This window comes from Neomonachus schauinslandi, chromosome 1 (assembly GCF_002201575.2).
Source record: "Neomonachus schauinslandi chromosome 1, ASM220157v2, whole genome shotgun sequence".
Classification (NCBI taxonomy): domain Eukaryota; kingdom Metazoa; phylum Chordata; class Mammalia; order Carnivora; family Phocidae; genus Neomonachus; species Neomonachus schauinslandi.
In genome coordinates this window covers 191,315,253-191,340,654 of record NC_058403.1, presented here as the reverse complement: position 1 = coordinate 191,340,654, position 25,402 = coordinate 191,315,253, and the positions used below count along the sequence as shown (strand labels likewise).

The following is a 25,402-nucleotide window of genomic DNA, read 5'->3' as shown; positions in this document are numbered from 1 at the left end:
GAGTTAAACACTCCCCCAACAACAGTTCAGACGTTGGTCCTCATTTCCTTCTTTACCTGTGGCCTCACAGAGAGCCCTGGCAGGGTCATTCCAGAGCTGCTGCTCTTAAAAACAAGCAAACAAATAAACTGCCACCTTTGTTTCCCAATGGTGAGGAACCACTCATTCCTTGTGTTTTAGTAGCTTTGGGGATTTTTAATAGTCTTTGAGGGATAAAGAAAAGTGACATCTGAGCTATCTTTCTATTTCATCTACTTTTAAAAATCTGTTTTTGTTTTTTTTTTAAATTTAAACACATCGTCTTCCAATCCACTTGTGATAAAAGGAGTATCAGCAAAGAGGCAAGTAATCACAAGAAAAAAAGAATTTGTAACGCGTGTGGTGGTGGATGTTAACTAAACGTATTCTGCTAATCATTTTGCAATATATACAGGTATCAAATTATTATATTATGTGCCTAAAACTAATATAATGTTACATGTGTTATATCTCAATTTTTAATTTCTAATTATCTTTTCTCAAAAAAGGAAAGAGACAAATGGCTCGCAAAATTTATTTCAAAATGCATCCCAGATATCTCTGGCTTCGATTGTGAGAGGACCAGCCCAACAGTGGGAACAGCTGAAATCTCTGAACCCATCTCCCATCCAGTCAACATCAGCCCAACAGAAGACTTCTTCATGGGTTTTTGAATTTGAAGCCTTCATCCCTACATGAAGCCAAAACCCAAGGCCTCATCCAAGAAGTGGGCCATGAAATTAGGTTTGCAGTGTAAAAAACCTGATCGTTTCTTACCCAGGCCAGCTTCAGAGATACTAGCTTGGATGGGAAACTGATATTAAAAACTGAAGACATGTAACTTTTCTTGTTAGGTTACTGTCATAGGGGACTCAAAAATTCTGCTTTTCTCTGTTGTTTTGTAACTATACTTTAGTAAGCTCTGATATATGGTAGTTAATTTTTCTTCTATGTAGGAAACATGAAAACGTATTTACACACACACACGTATATATGTATATATAATGTATATTCAAACATGTACTCAGGGGAAGTTAAGGAGAGAAATTTCCAGTTAAACATGATCTTGAGAAATTCTTCCATATGTGGAAAAGTCCTCAGTTCATCTGACATATAGCGATACATACATATATACACACAGGACACTATGTATACATTTATCCCACATTCATTTAACCTCAAAACATAAAATAAATTCTTTTTTTTTTCCTCACTAAGCAAAAGCTAGGAATAACAACTCTATATACAGAATCCATCTTCAGAGGGCAATGGAGCAAGTTAAACCCCTTGTCTGTTTGTTAGAATTCAAAGGGCTGCACTTTGGCTAATCTGTTGGTGAAAGTACAAGGCAAGCAGGGCATCAATCACAAACCCTGTCCACCATTTCAGAGAGGGGCTGTGGGCAAATGGGGAATCCAAGGGCCTTGAGTTGGCTTTCTGAGAAGTAACAGGGCCTGGGGAGGGGTTGCTGTGACAGCTTCATTCTCCTGGTGGACAAGGAGACTCTACCAACTCCTTGTTGACCAAACATAAAATGCAGGCCTCTGGGAGAAGGAGGGGGAGGAGGAGAGCAGGAGACTTTTACCTCACAGATCTGGGGTAAGAAACACCTGGAGTTTGGAAATGTTGTCACTGGCCTCTGGCCACCACCTCAATGAGGAACTAATTGTAGGGGTGGCTAGACATTCCCCTGCTATGGGAAGGCTCTGCAGGACACTGACTAACTCTATCTGAGAGCAGGTACCTAAGGCTCAGGTGTGTGTAGCATGGACAGAGGTGGGAGGGCAAGAGGGTAAGAACCCCATTTTTATTTTGAGCTAACTCTACTTACGGCTTTTTTGTCTGTAAGAAGAGGGAAGAGGGGAGATGTTTGGGGACCAGAAATCTCAAAACTAAGGTAGCAAGGGTTGTAACCTCTGTGAAGCAGAGCATAGGTAACAGTCAACGTCGGTGGGATCACTGAGGTCATTTCGTGATGTCTTAAAATACAATCGTACATCTGTCCCATAGACATTGCTCAAAAAGAAGGCCATATGTAGGTTCTTTAGTGACCAAGTTATTTGATGGCTTATGGGAAAATGACACGTGTCTCAAGTAAAATTCAATGGGCATTTTCAGCAGAAAGTCAGTGCTCTGACTTTCAGTGCTCTGAAATGTATCTAGTCATACAAACTCCAGTCTTAGCTGAGAGCCAACATGTGCCAGGACCGCACAGTAACCGGGAGCAACAGAGAAAAACCAAAGTTCACTATTTGCATCTGCAGACAAATTCTGGAAATTGCCAAGTGCAGTGAGCAACATTAGGACTAAGGCAATCAAGTTTCTGGGAATAGATGAACAGAGTAGACACCCTAAAATTAAGGATGCAAAATGGAAAACCCAGCTTCTCCCACAGTAAGGTCACTACCTTAAAGGACACCCCAAGCCCTGGCAGATCTGAGACCAGCTCCTGGCCCAAGGAAGCATTCTCTGCTTTGCTCTGGGATCCTGGCTTGTCCCAGGCCCTGGATGTGCAGACACTCATATGTCAGTGAGCAAGGGGCTGTGGGTCCTGGCAGTCCACTGCTAAGGGCCCTCTGTAACCCAGAGCAATGCCCCTCCCTCTCTGTACCATGCTTTCCACTGCTTGAGGACCTCATTCTGGTAGTTCCACGGCAGTGGGAGAATTGCAGGAAGCTGCATTTTCACTGGCACAGGTTCAGCAAGAATAAAGAGTAAAGGGGGGGGTGCCTGGGTGGCTCAGTTGGTTAAGCAACTGCCTTCGGCTCAGGTCATGATCCTGGAGTCCCGAGATCGAGTCCCACATCAGGCTCCCTGCTCAGCGGGGAGTCTGCTTCTCCCTCTGACCCTCCCCCCTCTCATGCTCTCTGTCTCCCATTCTCTCTGAGATAAATAAATAAAATCTTAAAAAAAAAAAAAGAGTAAAGGGGAACAGGTGAAATGGGAGGAAATGAAAGGATAAAGTCACATAACGGAAGAATATAAATAAAGACAATGGGAGCCGGGGGAAATGGAAAGATGAACTGAGGAGACGACTTTTTTTTTTTCAAATTTGGAAAATACTTCAAAATAGGATAAAATTTACTATAATTCAGTGGGAAAGGGGACAGCACATGTGTACTCTAGAAAAAAGTTGATATTATAGCCATGCAACCATATTTAATACACGTGGTTGTGTAAATACATCCATACTGATGTCCAAAGAGGCTTGCACTCAGAGACTCGGGACCTCAACTTGGGTCTGTCGATTTTCAGGTGTGTGACTCTGAATAATTAACATCTCCGAGCTCCAGTTTCTTTACATGTACAATGGGGATACTTCCATCTGCCCATCCTATTTCCCAAAGGTACTTAGTGAAAAACTCCTTCAACAGACATTTATCAAGTGCCTACTATGGGCCAGACAGGTGTGAATATACTTCGCAATATGGAACAGAGTATGAATAGAACATAAATTTCAGCCAACTTTTACCAGAATAATTTAGTAAGTGTTATGCTTCCATGCTCCTGGACTCTGTAGCCCTCCTTTATAAGTAGGATTTCTGTAAGTAAAGTGTGAAATTTAAATTTTAAATGGGATCTGAAAGTCTTCGAATTAATCAAAAGTCCTTGAGCTTCTCAACTCCTGTGAGTGAGCAGTTCCATTCAAAAACGAGGGAGAGAGAAGAGAAGCAAATTCTGGGCTTGGAACGTGGCCATATATTCTGAGGTTTCCAGACAAAAAAATGTTTAGGATTTTGCCATTTAGGCCCCGACAAATTAGAATCAGAGTGGCAGATGCTTTAACAAATGGAAGCACATTTTGCACAAAAAAGCAGTGAGATCTAGGTCCTTAAAGACCCAAAGTCCACCCTAAGACCCAGGCACAGGAATGTGAGTCTTGGATGCCCAAGGGCAGCCTGAACGAGGCCTGGCATTTTGAGTTGGCTGGAGTGTGGAGTTCACTCCGATGCTATGCTTTTCTTCGTATCTGGAAGCCATTAGGAGATTAATAAAATACGATTTTTCCTGGGACCATAAAAATCATATGATGCCTGGAAAATAGTAAAAAGACTTGACATAATTGATATGGCAAAGAAAGATGCTCCTTTGACAAAATAACAGATACCAGTGACAGGTACAGAGGGCATTTGGGAGAAGTTGAGTTTCCACTTAGCTTTTCTAAAATCAATCTTGGTCACTTCACTGAGAATAAAATCACGAGTGTGGTTCCAGCATGTTCCATTTATTCTTTGGTCTTTGTTGTTCCTCAAAGCTTATCAGCAGCTTGTGTCCTGGGAACCATTTGTTGTCTCGCTTTGGAAATATCTGTGCCCGCCTCTTGGTTTGAAAAATTTCCTAAGGTATTATTACTAGGATTTGTCTGAATGACCTACTTGGACATTTCAATGGCTATGGCCATCATGGGGTCGTAGGCCTCCAAGTACCACACCTGCTCCTTTCTCAGGTAAGGGTGTAGGCTGTTGGACTGCCACATCTTACTGACTTCTCTTATGTGTTCTCCAAATTGTCCCTTCCCCTCATCACATTCATTTTCAATTTCTGAGGGGCTGTGCATTTACGATTATCCTTGCTTTCCTGGGTCCTCAGCCTTATAATGGTTTCCTTAGTTCAGATTACTGGATTTTTGGTGGGATAACTCATTCTCAGACACTATAGCCTTTAAAAAGGTATCCTAAGAAATGAATGAAAGAGGCATTCTCATTTTCTGCTATACAGGGCATAGCAGAAATTGCCTCAAATCTCCACCTTCTGATGAAAAACACTGCTGGAAACTGGATCAGCTATGTTTTAAACCGGGTAGTCTCTTTCTTCACCTGATACTCTGAGAACAGTATTTCTCAGAGCACAGATGTTACTAGAAAAGAAAAGAAAAGAAAAGAAAAAAGATTCTATGATCAAATAAGTCTGGGAAATGCTGGATTAAATAAAATTGGAGAGCTTTCTTATATGATTTTTTAGATCCTTTGATCTGTTAATTGCACCAAGACTCTCTAAGATTGAGTTATGATATGCAGCATTTTCCCCAAATTCTTTACTCACTGAATCTTTGTCTCAAAACTTTCCTCCTGGGACTAATGTTCCAAAAGTTACTTTGGGAAATGCTCGTCTAGACTTATAACCCTTGGATTCAGTTTCTCCTGAGGAGAAAGCAGAATCATAGTGAAGGAGAAAGGGACAGGGAAGAAATGGAAAAAGAATCTAATTCTGCAAGTGCCCAGCAATCCTTAAATTGAATTTCCTAAGGAAAAACGAATTTCTCTGGAAAAGTAGCAAAGTGACTAGTTTTCTTATATTTCTTTATTTTCATGTGTTCTGATCTTTTAATAAAGCTCAAGAGACAATGGCAACATTTTGTAGTCCCTCTTCCAGAAGATATTGTTGGTCAACCCTCAGGCCATAGGAAAAGTCAGGGCTGGAAGGAAGTCAGGAATCCCTTGGAAGAGACCTCTCCCCTTTAAGTCAGTTCAGTTAACACGGGTACATTACGGGCATTTAGTTTAAATCCCATCCAAATCAGGCCACTGTTCAGACTCTTAAGCTGTCTCCATAAGGCTGTCACTTTCTCCTGAGAAGTAGCTCCACTCTATACATATTAGAATATATGCTTGCACTATTATATATAGAGTTTGTAAACATTTGGGAAAGACTTCCCAGCCTCCTGATGACTGTGACATTCTGGAACTTAGTTTTATAACAACCCATATATTAGCATATGAGCTGTTGGTGATTATAACGGAGGGTATGGTTATCCTAGACCTGAGATTCCTAGTCAAAAAGGTCACCAGCCCGGAGGATCTTGTCGTTTCCATAACTGGAGTCAACCTACTCATGCAGGTCTTCTTAGTCAATTCTCTTTTCTCTAATTGAAAGAGTGTAGCAAGGAAGCCTTATAGCTTTGCTGACTCCAGTTTAAAACCGCAAAGTTAGGGGCACCTGGGTGTCTCAGTCGTTAAGCGTCTGCCTTCAGTTCAGGTCATGATCCTGGAGTCCTGGGATCGAGCCCCACATTGGGCTCCCTGCCCAGCGGGAGCCTGCTTCTCCCTCTCCCACTTCCCCTGCTTGGGTTCCCTGTCTAGCTATCTCTCTGTCAAATAAATAAATAAAATCTTTAAAAAAAGATGCAAAGTTATCCTTCTGGTCAAGAGTATGTCACTTTCAAGGTGAACTCCACTGTAGAGTGAGTTCCCTAAGTCATGGGCCCCTAGTTAAGCCATAACTATCTTTTCAATTCATGTTCTGATTGACATGATCCAGAAAAAAACTGAATGACACCTGGATTTTTGTCTTCAGACTAGAGAGCAAACTCCCTGAAGACAGGGGTTCTGTCTTGTCCATCATGTTCTTTCCCAAGGCCAGGGTAGTAGTTGGCATGGAATATGTGCTCCAAGTATTAGCTGAGTGAGCAAATAACCAGAAGCAGGACTCAGGTCAGTCCACCACCACCCCTCCCAGGGCCTAAATTTCTCACTTGTAGAAGAGGATGAGGTTATCTGCCTCTATGTCAATGGGTTACTTAGAGTGGTCACTGAGATGAAGGATGGGAAAGTGGAAGACCATTACCATCCCCCTAAGAGTAGCAATGACAAAGGTGTACCAGAAGTCCTGATGACACATCTTAGCCAGATACTTCTCAAGGGATGCTAACTCTTCTGGGAAGGGCATTGCCTTTGAGCAATGATTTCTGCCCTATGACAACCTCTAGTGTTGGCAGACAAACAGAAGAGGGTCAACCAAGCCAGCAAGACCTCTATTTTGTATTTAATAATGATCTCTGGAAAAGTAGCAGGAGACTAGCTTTTGTGAGAAATATCATTCACCAGGCAGATAAATTTGATCTGGTGTCCAGTTTCTAGCAGGACATATTAGCATATGTGTCTCTGTCATGAAACAAACCTGTTTGTTATCTCAGAAGGTCCTTGTGTGAATCCCTTGCCCAGTTGGGCTCCAAATCCTTCTTTCTGCCTCTGTAGGGCTCTCTGCTCCTATCTCTCTGGGAGAAAGCCCAGGGTGGCCTTCTAGCACCAATAAAACCTCACATTTACCCTTCCTGGGAGAAGGTCAAGGAGCAAAAGGCAGTGTGCCAAAAGGCAGGGACCAAGACCAAGAATGAAGATGTTTCACTAGTAGGATGCCAGGTACACTAGGATGGGTGAGTGCAGGGGAGGTGGTGGTAATGGCAAGGGATGAGATTTGAAAAAATAAAGCGAAATCAAAGCAAAACCACAGGCATAAAGATAATGACATGAAATTTATCTCTCTCTACTTTGCTCATTGCCAAATTAAGAACCATTTTGAAAGCTAATAACATGAACTGGTGCCTTTCTGTACCTGGCTTCAGAAAACTAGATGTCCTATATGAACACCTGCAGTGTTGGGGTCTCTGAGGGCAAATGCTTCCCAATACAAGGTAGGGCGAAGCTGGGTGTCGGGGGCAGGGGGCTTCTGGGTTGGAGCTACTTCACTGTACAGCTCCAGGGAGCATTTCTTATGTTGCATTCTATATAAATGGCTCCCCCTGGAGTTGTACTCCTGGTAAAACATCTTGGAGACTTGCAATCTTAACTTCTCCTTTGGGATACTAGTGACATGAGGTGCATAGGAAACAGAGCCATCTGAAAAACATCTTGGAGAATAATAAGCACCTCCTCTTCCAACAAACAGTTAAACCTCTCTTTACACAGGTAATTCCAGTAAGCCTGCCCCCTCACATACCCAGAAGTATATAACAAAGGCATTTACACTTATCCAGATGATTCTATTCCATTACCTATGGCCCCATCCCTCTGAAATTTATTGTATAAGTTATACTAGGATCACACACACAAGAAGCTCATAGTACAATAAAGGAGGAAATACTGCTAACATTGACTATATTAACCTGCTAGTTTGCATTTAGTTTCATAATTTCTATGATGTTCACCCTCAGGAGTTTTAATCCTATGCACTGTCAATAGTTTTTATATTTGGTGGGTGAATGCAAGTATCATTGAGGACCACAGGAGATTTTTGTTTTTGTCAATCCATCTTTTCACTTGCTTCACTTAGTCAAGGGATAAGATAGGGTCCAAATCAAATAAACCAGACCCCTTGACTTCACCAGATAAAATGCAAGCAAAACTGATTTCCCTTCATGTTGTTTTAGCCCACCATTAATTTGCATCGCTAAGGAATTTTCTAGGAAAGTGCTCAGCAAACTCAAGGCTTCTCTGGTTGCCAAGCTCATGGAAACAAAGTGCTTTCTCTTAAAACTCTGAAAGAGACATTCCAAAGTAACCCACTATTAGATACTGAGCCAGCAATAGACTTCATATCTATGAAAATAGAAAGGAGGGGAGGAAAGAAAATGCATAACATAAACAAGAACAGACAAAACCTTAAAGAGGAAAGAGAAAGGAAAACATTTAGACTCCTTGAGTGATAGAAATAAATACCAAAGCTATTAGTTTCAGTTCAAAGGACGTATCACTTTATGCTGTTTATTATTTCTTGAGGATTATTTATTTTATCTTAAAATACCCAAAGGGTAAAAGGGGTCCTGGAGGTAAGCGGCAATGAAACTGACCTGGTCGGGAGAGGGCCTGTGATTGGAATGTTGCGACCTCCCAGGAGATCGGTGGTGGTGGTGGTGGTGGTGGTGGTGGTAATGGTGGTGGTCCTCGTCGTAGTTATCCGCCATCAGCTTCATTCTGTTCTGGGTCTGCGCAGAACAAAAACCAGAGAAGACTCCATTAAGAGCTGGAAGACCAGGGCGCCTGGGTGGCTCAGATGGTTAAGCGTCTGCCTTCGGCTCAGGTCATGATCCCAGGGTCCTGGGATCAAGCCCCGCATCGGGCTCCCTGCTAGGCGGGGAGCCTGCTTCTCCCTCTGCCTCTGCCTCTCTCTCTCTCTCTCTGACTCTCATGAATAAATAAATTAAAAAAAAATTTAAAAAAAATTAATTAATTAATTAAAAAAAAGAGAGCTGGAAGACCAGCCAAAGAGATTCAGGGTATAATTATAGCACCTAGAGGGCTCCTTTTGTTCCTAACCCAGAAGTTTTCATTTTTAGTTAAATGGAAACTCAATAAAGAACGCACCCTGCCATTTGGTAAAAGAGTCTTTGTCACATCCTTGAAGCTACTATGTTCTTGGACCTACATAAGATGTAAGTGTACTCCCCCCCACCATGTGACTTAAAAGGGGAAAAAATGGACATATACCCAAAGGTGCTCTGTTTTACATTATCAAGCGATCACACAGATCCAGAGTAAGCTTGCAATCACGAAACTGCCAACAATCACATCCTACACTCTAGAGCAAGCAAGAGAAGGAAGCCCTGGACAAAAAAGATGGGACAGGGCCAGGTGGAGACACAAAACTACAGACAAGTAATGGTCTTGCAAGACAAGCAGAGGAATCCACTCAAAAGCTGCCAAATGCAAAAGTAGTGATGGAGAAGGTTTGTCACTCTGGTGGCTTCTGAGGAAAGGGCTCTCTGTGGACAATTTAACTGATAGTGCTCTTTGGGGAAATTGGGCAAAAGGAGCAGAGTTGATGTGGAAGAGCTGACCACTGTCATTTATGTCCCACTATGTTTGTCACACGAGGCAGCTAGGTGTCATGGTTTAAATTCCCAGGACATACAATTGTATTGTTTTATTATGCAAGGCAAGAAACAGACCAGCAATGAGTTGACCAAACAGGGTCACAGAATCGAGAAAAATGCCTAAAGATGAGGGAAAAAGGCAGATAAAAATATCCAGCCCAGAAAGCCAGGAAATGCAGAGAATACACATTTGGAGAGAAGACTGTGTGGATTCAATTCCTGCTCTACCTCTTTGCTGGTTCCATGATCTTATGAGAGTTAACTATTTGTAAGCTTCAATTTCCTGAACTATACAATGGGAGTAATGGTGCCTCCCTCCCTGGGGTCGCTGTGAGGAGCAAGGGATCTGATGGGCTTCAAGTGTCTGTTCAGGACCTGACCCATAATAGGCTTACCATAAAAATCAAATGCTGTTATTATTATTATTTTTGCTGTTTACAGTAAGAAACCTCTCCTTCTTATACATGTTGTTTCCTCTGCCTGCAGTAGCTCCCCAACCACCTTCCCTCACCTCTACCTTCTGTGTCTGGCTAATTTAGGATTTTTTCTCTGGGAAACTTTTCCTGATCCCACCCCTAATGCCAGGACACGTGCACCTTCTGCTTATCGTCTCTCTGTAACCTCAGATCTATCTGTCCAACGGGTGGTAGACTTGAGGCTGCTTCTTTCACCTGTCTCTCCCCAGAATCTAACAGGGCCCAGTAGATGTAAATACACTGTGCATGCTGCTGCAATGAGGGAACTGAGAGAAAGAAGGGCCAGAATTGTGAGGGATGCTGCCATCTTAGAGGTGACTGCACATTTGTTTTTAGCCAGGGAAGGTCACCGAGAGTTGAGGACATCTCATGAGTTGCCATAACAATCCCACTGGTGGCCCAAGATGACAGTGAGCCATCAGCACTTCAAGAGAGCTGGCAATCAAAGGCTGACATGGCAGAGCCTCCAACCGGTTGGAATTTTATCATATAACATAAATAATATTCTGATAATAATTCTGGACCTAACATAGTATATTCTTGTAGTATGTTTCACCTACAATCTAACTTATCCTCAAACCTTCCCTGGGAAGAATAATTACTGTCCTCACTTGCAGCTAGAAAATGAAGGCGGAGATTTCGGCCCCCAGAGTCTCCTTCTTTCCATAGAACATGGAGATTTCCTGGGTCTTCCAATTCTTAATCTCTAGCCTTTACTCTTTGCCATGCTGCTAGCAGAAGAGGCAAACAGCTAATCAGGTAGAAACAGCTTTCCTATAGATGCTTTGGTTCTGCTAAGTTTTGGAAACACTTCATATCCCAATTCTATCTGCCAGGGGATGTCTCATAACGTACTCCATTTTGCAAAATGTGTACAATAGTTGAAAGTCCCCAGAAAAAAATGCATATATACGGATAAAAACAATAAAAATAGAAAGATCCACTTAACAATTAAATAAAAAATCTCAGGCAACATTTGGCAGCTGATAGCATTTTCATCCTTCTCTTGTCTATTTAAAGCATCAGAAGACCCAATGGACAAGTTATAGCTTGTGAGAAAGAGCAGGTCATTGGAGCTGTTGCCAACCAAGTACTGAGAGTCCCCTCATTCAGCCTGCCCTTGTACAAAAGATTCTTAATTCAGTGTTCACACCCAAAACTCCAGTATTGTCAGGAGTCTGTACTTTTGAACTCATGAACTAATAAATCTGAAATTGTTTCTTCTAATAGAACTCGGAGAGCCTGAAGGGAGCTGTAAGACCTGCTATGGTCAAGAAGGAAGGAGCTCACCAGGACTGAACGATGAAGCCTAAATGAACAAATAATAACTCTGCTATTGTAAACATCATAATGTCCTTATCCTTTGGGGAAGCTCCTGTGATTTTATGAGATTATTTTCATACCAGCAACAAGCCTAAAGTTCCCTACCTTTGAACTGTATCCCATAAAAGAATGTACAAGCTAAACAAGATGCTATATGCAGTCCTAAATGTGTCTGCTGAAATGAGGTGTTGGAGAATAGGCATGTCATGGGATGAAGACTGTAAATGAATGATGTCATCTTTCCAATTTGGTGCTGAAATATAAATAAACCATGTTGTTCATGTGAATACCAGATCTGGGGGAAATGTACACATAGCAATTGTGAGCGGAAGAGGCTTCTTTTGATTAGTCTGGACTGGAAGAGAAGAGTGTGAAACAGAGATGAATAATGAGAGTTTGGCCTGATACTCTAGACCATTTTTATTTATCTTGCTTGTAACATATCCCCTAAACTGTGACCGATTTCTTACAGGCTGGTTGCTAGTTTTTCCTTCTCTAAAAAAAGTTTGACCAATCCAGCCCACTTAATCACCAAACTGAAAATGGATCTCTCTTATTTTTTTTTAATCTACATCACTATTCTCATCCTTACCCAATTATATTGGTTTCCTAACAAACCAAGAATGGTCTGGAAGGATAAGAAGCCATGAATAACACTCCCTGAAGATCGATGGGAAAAAACTGCAGAAATTTGTAACAAGGATAACATTTGTTCAACTAACTCCAGACACGCTGACCAGGTGACTCTGTGTGCAATGGTTCATATCCCTGTAGTTGACAGATACACGAGGTGCCCATCACAGAGACTTAAACAGCTCTTCTTCTGGGCAGTCATAACTGGAGTCCCAGGAAAACTAATATGGAGTTAGAGAGAGGGAGAGCTTTCCACAGCACTACACTTGGGAACTCACAGACTCATTTAGCAATGTGCTGAAGCCCACTTTTATTTCCTTTTCAGTGTCTATCAAACTGCTGACCTGACAGGTTTGCCTTTGGCTAACGGGTGTTACGTTCATTTTACCTATATTATGTCATGACTGCTGAGACATCTCTAATCAGATTTCATTTTCCACTTCCTCTTTCTTCCAGGCGCCACCTTATTTCTCTAGGGTGAAAGACTCCTCTAACAGCTCTCCCGTCGCACTCCTGCCTCCCACTGAACACAATCTATAGCCGGAGTGACATCAACCCCTGTTAGTTCCTGACTTCAAGCTCCTCAGAGACTCCCCACTGCCCTCAGGAAAAGAGCCCCAGCTTCTCCACAGCTTATAGAGCTCTTGCAGGGCAACTGCTTGCCGTTCACCTCCCAACCTCACCTCTCATGCTCCGTGTCTCCATCCCTGGGATGTGCTATTCTCTGTTCCTGTCATGCTCTTCATCCTCTCTCCCTTCACCCAAGTTATACCCATTTTAGCTTCAACACCATCACCTCCAGAAACGCCTTCCCTAAGCCTGCCTCAGAAGGGATTAGGTGCTCTTCCACTGCCTTCCCCAGGACCCCGTACCCACCTCCAAGCAAGCCCCCTTCCATCACGACACTTATCCTAGTGAATGGTACATAATCACCTGCTTTCTTGGCTTTCTCCACCACTAGGTTGAAATTCTCTTGAGGGAAGCACTATGTCTGAATCACCCTTGTACTCACCATCTGCACAGAGTCTGGTACATAAGTAGTTAGTAAATGTGTGTCAAATAAATGTATGGATATATGAAGGAATGAACAGAATGGGTATAGAGTATTTTAGAACAGGTGAAGGGAAAAGTACATAATTAGCTTCTATGATGAGCCAATTGAGTATATAACTCTTCATGTGATAGTTTAACTCTTCTTATTGTATATTTGTTTTTGGTTGCTGTTCTTGGGAGTGGGAGAGCAGGTTAAATGTATAGTTTTGGAGCTGTTGGAAAAGTTGAATTGGTTTTCTTCAAGATATATTCCATTCTTTAGTAAAATGGACCTGGTGAAATACTCCATGTCCCTGGTTACTTACCTCATTAAGAATAAGAGGTTTGGTGGTGTTATGGGATTCATTTCCTTACTATCCCCTAGCCTTTAGAAGAGCAGGGGCTTTTGGAATAATTTTGTTAGCACCAAAAGTCAACCACGGAAAACTGAAACTTTATCCATTAACTAAAATCCCTGATGAACACCATCTGTGAAAAGGTGCCATATACTCCATCTCTTTGACATTTCTGAAGAGTTTATCCAAGGAGCTCTTGAAACAAAATGAAAATCCTTGATTGACTAGTAATAGACTCAATAGCTTAATGGCAATATGTAGCTATAAAAGTGTAATATTAAAACTGCCTTTAAAAATATTTTAGCAAGGTGGCAATAATGAACTATGCTTTGATCAGTCATCTGGATCAAGTTAGCAATAAAACCTTCATGAATATGGTTTAAATAAGAAAAAATATAATAAGATTTGTTGCTATGGGATATGGAGATAATACCATACAATAGCAATTACACTTTCTTCTATCAGGGTTTCTTTTCTCCCTCTTTCCTGCCAGGGAAATCTGAAATAGTCCAGAACTCTTCTACTGGTCTTGTTTCTGCCAAATCAGAGCAAGGTCAACAGTTCTTGTCTCAGAGCAAAAGATGGAGAAAGCAGACAACAACTGGACAGTGAGGAGGAGAGGGATTTCCTGTACATCCACCAGGCCCACGTGGCAATGAATCATAATTGAGTGGAGTCTGGGTTCCAATGATTGGGTCACTCTTGGAGGACAAAAGGAAGCTGGAGGATGAAGAAGCTATTAGGGGAGTATGCTGCATTGGAGAACTTTATGGGATTAAGTAAGAATCAGTGATGGAAAGGCTTCCACCCTGGACATCGCACAGAAATTCATTCAAAACTTACCAAACTTCTGTAACCCTAAAGACAAGAACAATGATGTGCCACGCTAAGTGTTTGGATGGTATGCTTTTGTTGACTCCTTGCTTTTGAGATACCTATTCTTATGAGCCGCTTTTTTTTTTTTTAAGAATTTTTTCAGTGGAAGTCATTTTATTTAATTTTTTATTGGTATGTTAATCACCATACATTACATCATTAGTTTTTGATGTAGTGTTCCATGATTCATTGTTTGTGTACAACACCCAGTGCTCCATGCAGAACGTGCCCTCTTTAATAACCATCACCAGGCTAGCCCATCCTCCCACCCCCCTCCCCTCTAGAACCCTCAGTTTGTTTTTCAGAGTCCATCGTCTCTCATGGTTCGTCTCCCCCTCCTATTTCCCCCCCTTCATTCTTCCCCTTCTGCTATCTTCTTCTTCTTTTTTTTTTTTAACATATATTGTATTATTTGTTTCAGAGGTACAGATCTGTGATTCAATAGTCTTGCACAATTCATAGCGTTCACCATAGCACATACCCTCCCCAATGTCTATCACCCAGCCACCCCATCCCTCCCACCCCCCACCACTCCAGCAACCCTCAGTTTGTTTCCTGAGATTAAGAATTCCTCATATCAGTGAGGTCATATGATACATGTCTTTCTCTGATTGACTTATTTCGCTTATGAGCCTTCTTTTACAATGAGAAAACCAAGCCCATGATTGCTTGGTTGGTGAGTGGGGGAACAGGACTGAAACCCAGGTTTCTGACTCCAGAGTCCTACAGTAGTGATGTGAAGGGTAAGGTCTCAGGCCAGAGACTGGAGACAAAGCAAAGATAAACAAGACATGAGGAATTAAAGGACTCACTATGACACACTATGGGAAGGAAAATAAAAGTGAAGGGATTGTTTACATAAATGCCTGGAGACAGGAAAAATCCCCTCCAGCTGAGGGCAAGGGCATCAAATAAGGTTCCAAGGATCAGATGCCTTGAGCTAAGACTTAAAAGTTGGCAATGGATATGGGAATAAAGAAGAGTAGCCTGGGGATATTCCATGGTAAATTCACCTTGAGAGGAAAAATAGATCAATAAGGGAACTGGAATCCAAGCTGTGAGGGATGTGTGTGTCTGTGTGTGTACATATATGTGTGTGTGTTGCTTTCTTCATTCCTGTATTGGATGTGGGGAGAGCAGGAAACATATTTGAGATGATACTTCATTATCTTATTTTTCAAAAGGCCTTATCAACTTGAGACATTTTGGAAGGAATTTAAGATGGAGCCATAGTCATATGCTTACACATGTCAAACTATGACATCTCTGGGAAAATGGGCCAGGCTCTGGACATCTATGTATTTACAACTGTCTACACAATCTATTGCTACAACATCAGTCCTGCCTTGAAAACTGGTCTGATAGCCTCCAACTCATTCAGCTGATCAGTCCTTCCTGCCAACCATCTGCCTCCCAACTTTGTGGAAGGCCCTCCTTCAGTCTTTATAAATGGAAAAGTAGTAGGTCACTATGGAGAGTTTAGAAGCTATTTTTGTTATCTACTCATTAAATACCCTGATTTTATTTTATTTTTAATTATTATAGAGAATGTCAGTGCCCCTCCCATATCCTCTTGTTCTACCCTAGAAGTCACATGCAGCTTGAATGGACAGTCCTGGATTTGCTGCTGTCTTCCCACCTCAAGTCCATGTACCTCTCTGCCTAAGGTCTTCCTCTGGCCACAGGTGCAGGTTTGGCCAGGGAACAGGGCAGACCAAAGTGTGGGGAGCTCACATTCTCAGAATAATGCTCAATCTATGAGGGAGGAAGGAGGTGATGGATAAATAACTAGTGTCCCAGTCCTTTGGTGGAAGCACCCTATGGTGTTTCAGAATCTCAGTAGGTCCCTAGCAGAGGGCATCCCTGGCTGATCATAGCAGGAAAGCACACATCAATGCACCTTTTTTGGCATTTTCACTTCCTATCTCACTTCTCAATTTTCTCACCATGCTTCTTGGGATCACCTCCCAAATAAACTATGTGCACCAAATCTTTGTCTCTGGGTCTGTTTTCGTGAGAATCGCAGCAAATGATTAATAAGCCTATTTCTGTCTAACTTTTTGCACAGGACTAAGATTCTGGTGACTACCAGGCCTTCCCATGAACAGCTCTCTAGATTTCTTATCACCTGAGGAGATAGATCTTCATCTTTCTTAGGAAAGTAACATAGGCCTGGTACTAATTCTGTTTCTTTTTTTTTTAATATTTTATTCATTTATTTGTCAGAGAGACAGAGAGAGAGAGAGAGAGAGCACAAGCAGGGGGAGCAGCAGGCAGAGGGAGAAGCAGACTCCCTACTGAGCAAGAAGCCTGATGTGGGACTTGATCCCAGGACCCTGGAATCATGACCTGAGCCGAAGGCAGACGCTTAACCGACTGAGCCACCCAGGCGTCCCGCTAATTCTGTTTCTGCCAAATATTCAGTCTGAGACTCAGGCTGAATTACTTTTCCATGAGCCTCAATTCCTGAATCTATAAAATGGGCAAGAGAGGGAAGGGTGTCTTTAGCATGAACAAAACTCCACATGGATTGATGCTAGTCTACTGTTCTTATTGTACATTTATGTCTTGTTGTACATTTTGCAGTTTCTCTTTCCTTTTCCCTTCTAAAGTCAAGGGAGAGAAATTATTCTGGTAAACTACTTACTGCTGCCACTTTAGAAACCCAAGGAATTCCTGGATAGGTTGTGGATAATGATTGTAGGGAAAGCATGCTCACTTCTGTTCTACTCTCAGCTAGTGCAGCCCATGGGGGGATAATTATCTCCAGAGAAAGAGTTCTCTGTGCTCTGCTGATAATGGGGAAGTTAGGATCCTTCACAGTGGCAGAAATAAGGCCAGCGTTGTGAGATGGAGCCACCTGTAAATATCAGTGACAACAACCAATGCTTACCTTGGCCCGTTGTGTACCAAGCACAGCACTTGGCTCTTGTCACCTAATTTAGTCAGTTACACCAACAGTGATGTAGGCTGGAGGTGGGGGGCATATTCAAAATAGCTGCTATGACAGGGGCACAAACCCGTAAAAACCAAGAGTGACTCAAGTGCAAGTGACCTGGATATCAGTCCTGGTAGAGGCTATTGCTATCCCCACTTTGCAGATGAAGAAACTGGTGTTTATTTTTATTTTTTTAAGACTTATTTATTTTTAGAGAGAGAGAGTGAGCGTGCAGGGGGAGGGTAGGGGGAGGAGGAGAGAGAGAGAATCTCAAGCAGACTCCCTGCTTAGTGTGAGGCTGTTGTGGGGCTCAATCTGATGACCCTGAGATCATGACCTCAGTCGAAATCAAGAGTTGGACACTTAACCGACTGAGCCACCCAGGTGCCCAGAAACTGAGATTTAGAAAGACTATGAAGCTTACCCAAGATCACACAACTGGTAGATTTGGGATTATAATTCCAGAACCTTCTATGTAACCACCATACCCTACTGCTCAGATCCATAAAGACTGACCCCTACATTAAAAAAAAAATTAAGTTTGATTGGGGAATGGGCTCTGACTCTCTGGACACTGACTCCAGAGCTGAGAAGAGAAGAAGTTCACTTTTGATTTTAAAGTTCTCTGAAAGAATGAAACTCAGACATACTGTAAAATCTTGATCAATCGAGCTTCAAAGGAGTCCCTGTTGCTGACTAACCCTAATATAAATTCAAAGTCATTATCCGCAATCCATACTAACTTTTAATGCTTCAACCAAGGTGGTTTTGAAGCTAGTCTAACATATTAGCAACTGCAGACAACCAAGGAATTTCTAACATCCTGAGCACTGCTGGAGGTGGTGGGGTCTGGGGGAAGGGGAAGGCCCTAGAAGTTTCCACCACAAAGTTACTTAGTTAAGCACAGGTCTGTTTAATTAAGTAGTGGGCAGCACATGCTATACTTAGCTTTTAAACACTTGTAAAGTCCTCTTCATTCATTTATCTTACTTGTCACTGACAAGCTCTTCAAGGACTGTAACAGTATGCAGAGCATGAAGAGCCTGGGTAAACAATGCATATTTTATGTGGAGTCTAAACTGTTTCAACTCAGAGTCAATAGAGGGTCTCTGGAAAAAAAAACAAAACAAAAAACAAAAAACAGACTGTCCTGCTAAGGATGCATTCTGTGCATGGTCTATGACAAGTTTCTTTAGAAAGTGAGCTTCAAAATCAAATGCCAATTTTTTAACTAAAAAGAAAAAAGGGGGGACAGAAAGGAAGGAAAGAAGGGAGGGAGGGAAGGAGGAAGGAAGGAAGAAAAGGGGGAGAGAGAGAAGACAGAGGAAAAAGGAAAAGAAAGGAGGAAGAAGGGAACAGAGGAGGTTATTTGCAGGCATTGGGATTCAGACTCTAAAACTGTGCTGACAAGGGAGGTCAAGGTCTTCATTCAATTCATACAGTCCACAAATATTTATTATCATTGGCCTAGGCAGAACTGGTATCACCACATCTTCTCCTCAACTAATGAATGAATGAAAGAAAGAAAGAAAGAAAGAAAGAGAGAGAGAGAGAGAAAGAAAGAGAGAGAAAGAAAGAGAGAAAGAAAGAAAGAGAGAGAGAAAGAAAGAGAGAGAGAGAGAAAGAAAGAGAGAGAGAAAGAAAGAAAGAGAGAAAGAAAGAGAGAAAGAAAGAGAGAGAGAGAAAGAAAGAAAGAGAGAGAGAAAGAAAGAAAGAGAGAAAGAAAGAAAGAAAGAAAGAGAGAGAGAAAGAAAGGAAGAAAGAGAGAAAGAAAGAAAAAGAAAGAGAGAAAGAAAGAAAGAAAAGAAAGAAAGAAAGAAAGAGAGAGAAAGAAAGAGAGAGAAAGAAAGAAAGAAAGAAAGAGAGAGAGAGAGAAAGAAAGAAAGAGAGAGAGAGAGAGAAAGAAAGAAAGAAAGAAAGGAGAAAATACAAAACCACCCCAGAGTCTGGCCTAACAGAATTGGCCGATAGATTGGAAACTGGCCATGAGCGTCTCTTCTAAGGAGAACTTGAAGGGTTGAGTAACCCAACAGTGCCTCAACAAGGGACAGAGAGTCTTACATGGTGAGGGCTAAGAAGACAAGTGTCCACATACCTGGAGATGTGCAAGAAGATTCACGGGGAGTAAATGGACTTTTTAATAGTTACGATTTACTTTAAAATGTATTAAATGTAATAAATTATGGGTGCCTAGGAGGCTCAGTTGGTTGTGCGACGGCCTTCAGCTCGGGTCATGATCCTGGAGTCCCTGGATCGAGTCCCGCATCGGGCTCCCTGCTCAGCGGAGAGTCTGCTTCGCCCTCTGACCCTCCCCCCTCTCATGTGCTCTCTCTCTCTCATTCTCTCTCTCTCAAATAAATAAATAAAATCTTTAAAAAAAATGTAATAAATTATAACAAGCACATCAAACACAGAATTCATACACATTATATCATAAGATGTGGAAAACATCGTGAAGATGGTTCTCAAAATGACTGAAGCTTGAGACACCCCCATCAGAAGGAAAGAGCAAAGCAGCTGAGAATGGACTGGATTGTAGACAGCAGAGTCTAGGGATTTGGAATAGCCCAGGGAGAATGACTGCATCCCTAAGAACTGTCAGAGGACAGAAGGACATTCTCCTCCAGGGGTTTCTGACCTTGATGCAGAAATGGGGGCAAATGAAATCTGGGCCTGCTCCCAGTTCTGAAGGTGAGAGGAGGGGCACAAACCCAAGACCTCTTCTGCACCTCAGCCCCTTCAAAACAAAACAAATGACAACAAAAGGGGGAGAAAGGGAGGGTGTGGGCTGCTGGCCATGCTGCACACAGGGAGAGCCCAGGGAGGGGCGGTGAGACTAGAGCAGAGGTTTGGCAGTGCGTGGGGGCCTGGCAGCCAGAGAGCAGGGGGAAGGCAGGAAGAACCAGCTCAGGCCCTGGACCGAGAACAAACCCCTCTCCCCAGCTGCTCTCACACTTGGGTAAAACAACTGGAGAAAATGTAAACACGCTCATTAGTAGTTTTCCAATCAGTTGGAAAACAAATGAGAAGAGAGAAATGGCAGCGGAGTGTCCCAAATACCAAATCTATGAAACATTCCCTCTGGCGTTTATCTTCTCACTGGGTTGCTCGCTGTTTGGATTTGAGTGCCCTTACTAGCTTTATATGGGATACGCTGAACTTACCCTAGCCAGGACCAATTTACTTCTACGTGGAAAAAAGAGTCTGAGTCACATATTCCACTCCGGGTAGGTCTCTGTGGACGCCCCCCACCCAGGGACACACAGACACAATAGGCATATCATTCGCGGGTCCTGTCACATGCCCCTTGAACTGATATTCCCTCAGCATGCAAAAATGAAAACTCATCCATAACCATCACCTCTTCTCCTGTAAAAAATCACCCGCAAAGAAGAGGCAAAGTGGAACTCCTGGATTTGTGGATCTGACAGAAATCCAATTTCCAGAAAGGATGGAATTACGTTCTGATTTCATCTGGAGATGCCTGGTGTGCTGAATCATGTCTCCCGCACCCCCAGCCCCCAAACATTAAATTAAATTCATCAAATGGATGCATTTTGAAAATCATTTTCTTTTAATCACCTATTTAGGGTAGAATCCAAAAAGCCCGATTTTCTATCATCCTGAAGTTGAAACAGCATAAGAAGAAAATATCCAAATGTACTTAAATTTGAATCTAAACAGAAGCAGATATTAAAGTATATAACTAATGCCTTTTCAGAGCACTAGGAGAAGGTGGGGAACTGGAAAGTTGAGGTGATCTTCTCTATGACTCTCGAGAATTTCAGGAGCTATCTCAAATCCCTCTCCTACAAATGAGGACTTACCAGAATTATTCAGATACATGCAGTGTTAGTGCTAAGTCACACCTTAAATCAATGAATCCAAGTTCACTATTTTACTGAAGGAGAGACTGAGGCTCCAAAAGGTTGAAGTTAATCATAAACCCAAGAGAAAGCCCTAGAATACTCAACTGCTGGCCCCAGGCCCTTCCCCTATCCCTGGCTGCCTTCCCTTTTGATTTGCATGTGTAGACAAGTCCACCATGCCCATGACCAGTAACACCACAGGACCACCTTATGTCTTTCGTTTTGCATTCCAAAGTACTATGGTATTAATTTCCATTCTTGCAGTCTGAACAGCATCAAACACCTAATCATTCGGGTCTCAATGTCTACAGATAGGTTAAGGAATTTTCCATTTTCTTTGAGATATGAGTCTTAGTTCTCTAGCGGAACTACTGATTTAGCTTCATAATTTCTTCTTTTTTATAGCATCTATTAGTGTTTTATTATATAAAGCATATATACTAGCTATGAAAAATTAAACAGTACAAAAGACTTTATGAAGAGAAAAGTAATATTCCCTCTCTGCCTACCCCAATATCCACTCCCACTGTTAAGGTTTTTTGCCAGTTTTATCAGACAATTTTCAGGCATAATGCAAACACAGACACTTGCACATACCCTTTAAAAATAAAATGCCCAATATCTCTTGGCTATCCTTCCATATCAAGATCATGTAGAGTGACCTCATTTCTAATGGTTACTTATTATTCCATTCCATGCATGTACTTTTATTTATCAATCTTATTGATGTACTAAAATAGTGGGCAGAACTCTTAATTTATTTTGTTCAAAGCTGTATCCCAAGCACCTAAAACATTGCCTGGCACACAATGGGCACATAGTAAATGTTTGTTGAATGAGTAAACGAATGAATAAGTGAATGAATGAATAACAGAATGAATGAGGGACATTTGCATGATTTCCAGTTTTTCATTATTTCAGCAATGCTTTAAAGAATACTTTTCTTGGGGTAACTGGGTGGTGTAGTTGGTTGAGCGCCCGACTCCTGGTTTCAGCTCAGGTTGTGATCTCAGGGTCCTGAGATGGAGCCCTGGTCAGGGTCCGTGCTGAGCATGGAATCTGCTTGAGTTTCTCTCTCCCCCTCCCTTTGCCCCTCCCACCCTTCTCTCTCTTTCTCTCTCTTAAATAAATAAATAAATCTTAAAAAAAAAAAAAAAAACCTTTTCCAAAGGGACAGTTTTGCTTGTCCTCATGTGCTTATTCTCAATAAGGATGGATGCTGAAACAGCTTATAAAAGCTGTTTCTATAATGTGCTAGGAAAAGAGATTCAGAAGAGATCCCTAGAATAGGGCATACACATTTTAAACTTTGAAAGTTATCACCAGTCCTGCATTGGTCTCCTTGCTCAGCAGGGAGCCTGCTTCTCCCTCTCCCTCTGTCTCTCCCCCTGCTTGTGCTTTCTCTATCTGACAAATAAATAAATAAAATCTCAAAAAAAAAAGTTATCACCAAATTTCCCTTCAGAAATGTTGGTCAGCTTCCAGTCTGTGCCTCTTTCCCCAGACTGTGCCAACACTGAGTCTCTTTAAACTCTAATCTTCAAAAATCTGACACACGAAAATTTCATATTTCATATTTCAAATTTCATATTTCCTTAATTATGATTTGAGGCTGAACATCTTTTCATACATTTATTGGCTGTTTCTATTTCACTATCTGTGAGTCTCCTTTTATGTCTTTTTGCCCACTTTGGGAGAAGGGTCAGGGGACTTTTTTCTTATTGGTTGTGAGAATAATTACATATATATAAAAAATAGTGAGAGCTCCTTTCAGAAAGACAAGAACCTAAGTAAAAGTGGGAAAAAAGCAAGTACGAGCAGGCTATGTGAAGAAAGGGAAATGTGCATCAGAGAAAGACATGTATCATATGACCTCACTGCTATGAGGAATTCTTAATCTCAGGAAACAAATGGAGGGTTGCTGGAGTCGGGGTGGTGGTGGGAGGGATGGCGTGCTGGGTGATAGACATTGGGGAGGGTATGTGCTATGGTGAGCACTGTGAATTGTGCAAGACTGTTGAATCACAGATCTGTACCTCTGAAACAAATAAGGCCATATATGTTAAGAAAAAAAAAAAGAAGAAGATAGCAGAAGGGGAAGACTGAAGGGGGGGAAATCGGAGGGGGAGATGAACCATTAGAGACGATGGACTCTGAGAAACAAACTGAGGGTTCTAGAGGGGAGGGGGGTGGGGGAATGGGTTAGCCTGGTGATGGTTATTAAAGAGGGCACGTTCTGCATGGAGCACTGGGTGTTGTACACAAACAATGAATCATGGAACACATCAAAAACTAATGATGTAATGTATGGTGATTAACATAACAATAAAAAATTTTTTTAAAAAAGAAAGGGAAATGTGCACAGACTGGCTGGATTTGAGGATGCCGGGGAACCTCTGATTATTGGAACACATCAGCATCTGGAATGTTCACTTAAGCAGGAGAGAAAGGGGTAAGTATTAGGCAGCTGGTGTGCTGGGTGCAAACAAAGCTGGGCCCCTTCCCTCTGTGCCACATCCCCAGCAGGCAGGCGGTGGTTATAAGTGGAACATTAGCAGGAGTCCTAGTGTGAGCAGTTAATATGGTGCTTCACTTCTCTGCAAGAAGCTTGTGGGCTTCTTCAAAGTCTGGGCCATCCACGGGAGAGTACAGGGCATGTAAATGCCACTCATCATGCATGTGTTGGTGGGAAGAATCTAATACAACTTTCTTCCCCAAACAAGAATTCCCTGTGTAGCAGTCCTGGTGGATACATTACCTAGCCATGGGAAACACAATACCTTATGAGAGAATATATTAAATGGCTTAAAGGGGATGTCCTCCCTCTCCCGTGCCTGACATATTTTGAGCTTTTTGGCTGCAGATTCAGTCCACTTGTCCCAATTCTACTTTTTGGGAGGCGGCCCAGGTCTCTAGACATTTCAATACAGTTATGCCTGCTATCTCTGGCTTACCTAGCCTAATCATTCTTTGTCCTCTCTACTGGCCATTCTCTACTTCTCCTTGTCTCCTCTCTGTACCCCATCACACAAGGGGTCATTACAGTATGTCAGGGCTCCTCTTAGAGAGTAAGTCCCTGAACAGAGTCTGAATAATCCAAGTCTTCACATGTGTCCTTAACCTGCGCTAAACACTATTTTAAAATAATTAATAGACTCCCATGTTGCACTGATCTCTTAACATCTGCTGTGCAATGATGACTCATATTCAAATTTGCAATTGATTGAACTCATATCCTGGTGGCCAGTTTCCTTGCCATTTACACACACACACACACACACACACACACACACAAAGACATGCGGCATGTGCATGCCAGAATTGTAATTCTAAGTATAAACTTCATTCTTTTCCTTACTGAGTATTTGCTTTGACTTATCCTCACCAAATTTGTGTTTATCGTTCCATCCTGCTGATTTTCTCAATTCTAATTATGTCTTCCATTGTTTGAAGTAACCTTTCCAGCTTTGAGCCATCACATTTTCAAAAAGTGTGTTTCCAAAGACCGTATTATTAGGTCCATGTACATGCCGGAAGGACAGAGCCCAACACTTCTGGCAACCTCTCTGTAGAGGTGACAGGATTCCCTAACCAACCTGCCTAGGCTGGAGTTATTAAAACAACTATAAATCCATCCAACTGGACCACCATTTAGTCCTTTTTCTCTGGTAAAAAAAAAAAAAATACAAACTGATACAAATGCCTATCTGAAATCCTGGTACCCTGTGTCTATGGCATTCCCTCAACCTGCCTTTATATTAACCTTATCAAAAAACAAAGCGAGTTTAGAATTACTTAATCTTAGTAAACAAATAAAGAATCTTAGTGATTGCTGATTTTATTCCAGGTTTCATAACCATCAATTGAATGACTTGTTCTGGAATCTGGGTGTGGATGGATATCAAAGTTACAGCACCTTAGAAACATATTTGCCTTGTAGGTATTTAGAAGTAAAATTCTGGAGCTGGGTAAAATTCAGAAAATCCTAAAAAAAGGGAAGTTAGTTTCCCTGTTCTTCAGGTGCTTTTTATCCACTGTTGGCAGGATTGTAAATTAGAATAAGCTTTCTCAAGGGCATTTTTGTACTGTGTATTAAAATTCAAAATATGGGGCGCCTGGGTGGCTCAGTTGGTTGGGCGACTGCCTTCGGCTCGGGTCGTGATCCTGGAGTCCCGGGATCGAGTCCCGCGTCGGGCTCCCTGCTCGGCAGGGGGTCTGCTTCTCCCTCTGACCCTCCCCACTCTCATGTGCTCTCTCTCATTCTCGCTCTCTCAAATAAATAAATAAAATCT

The 25,402-nt window shown here is 42.0% G+C and overlaps 1 protein-coding gene across 1 annotated transcript in view; it reads right to left on the bottom strand.

Moving 5' to 3' along the window:
• Nucleotides 1-8,327: 8,327 nt before the first annotated feature.
• The window catches only part of ERC2 (ELKS/RAB6-interacting/CAST family member 2), a 917,787-nt gene continuing 900,712 nt past the window's right edge, over nucleotides 8,328-25,402 (bottom strand). The window contains exons 17-18 of the mRNA XM_044912797.1: nucleotides 8,585-8,719; nucleotides 8,328-8,333 (exon numbers count right to left, since the gene is read on the bottom strand). Coding sequence (XP_044768732.1) covers nucleotides 8,328-8,333; nucleotides 8,585-8,719 — 141 coding nt within the window. The remainder of the gene's footprint in view (nucleotides 8,334-8,584; nucleotides 8,720-25,402) is intronic.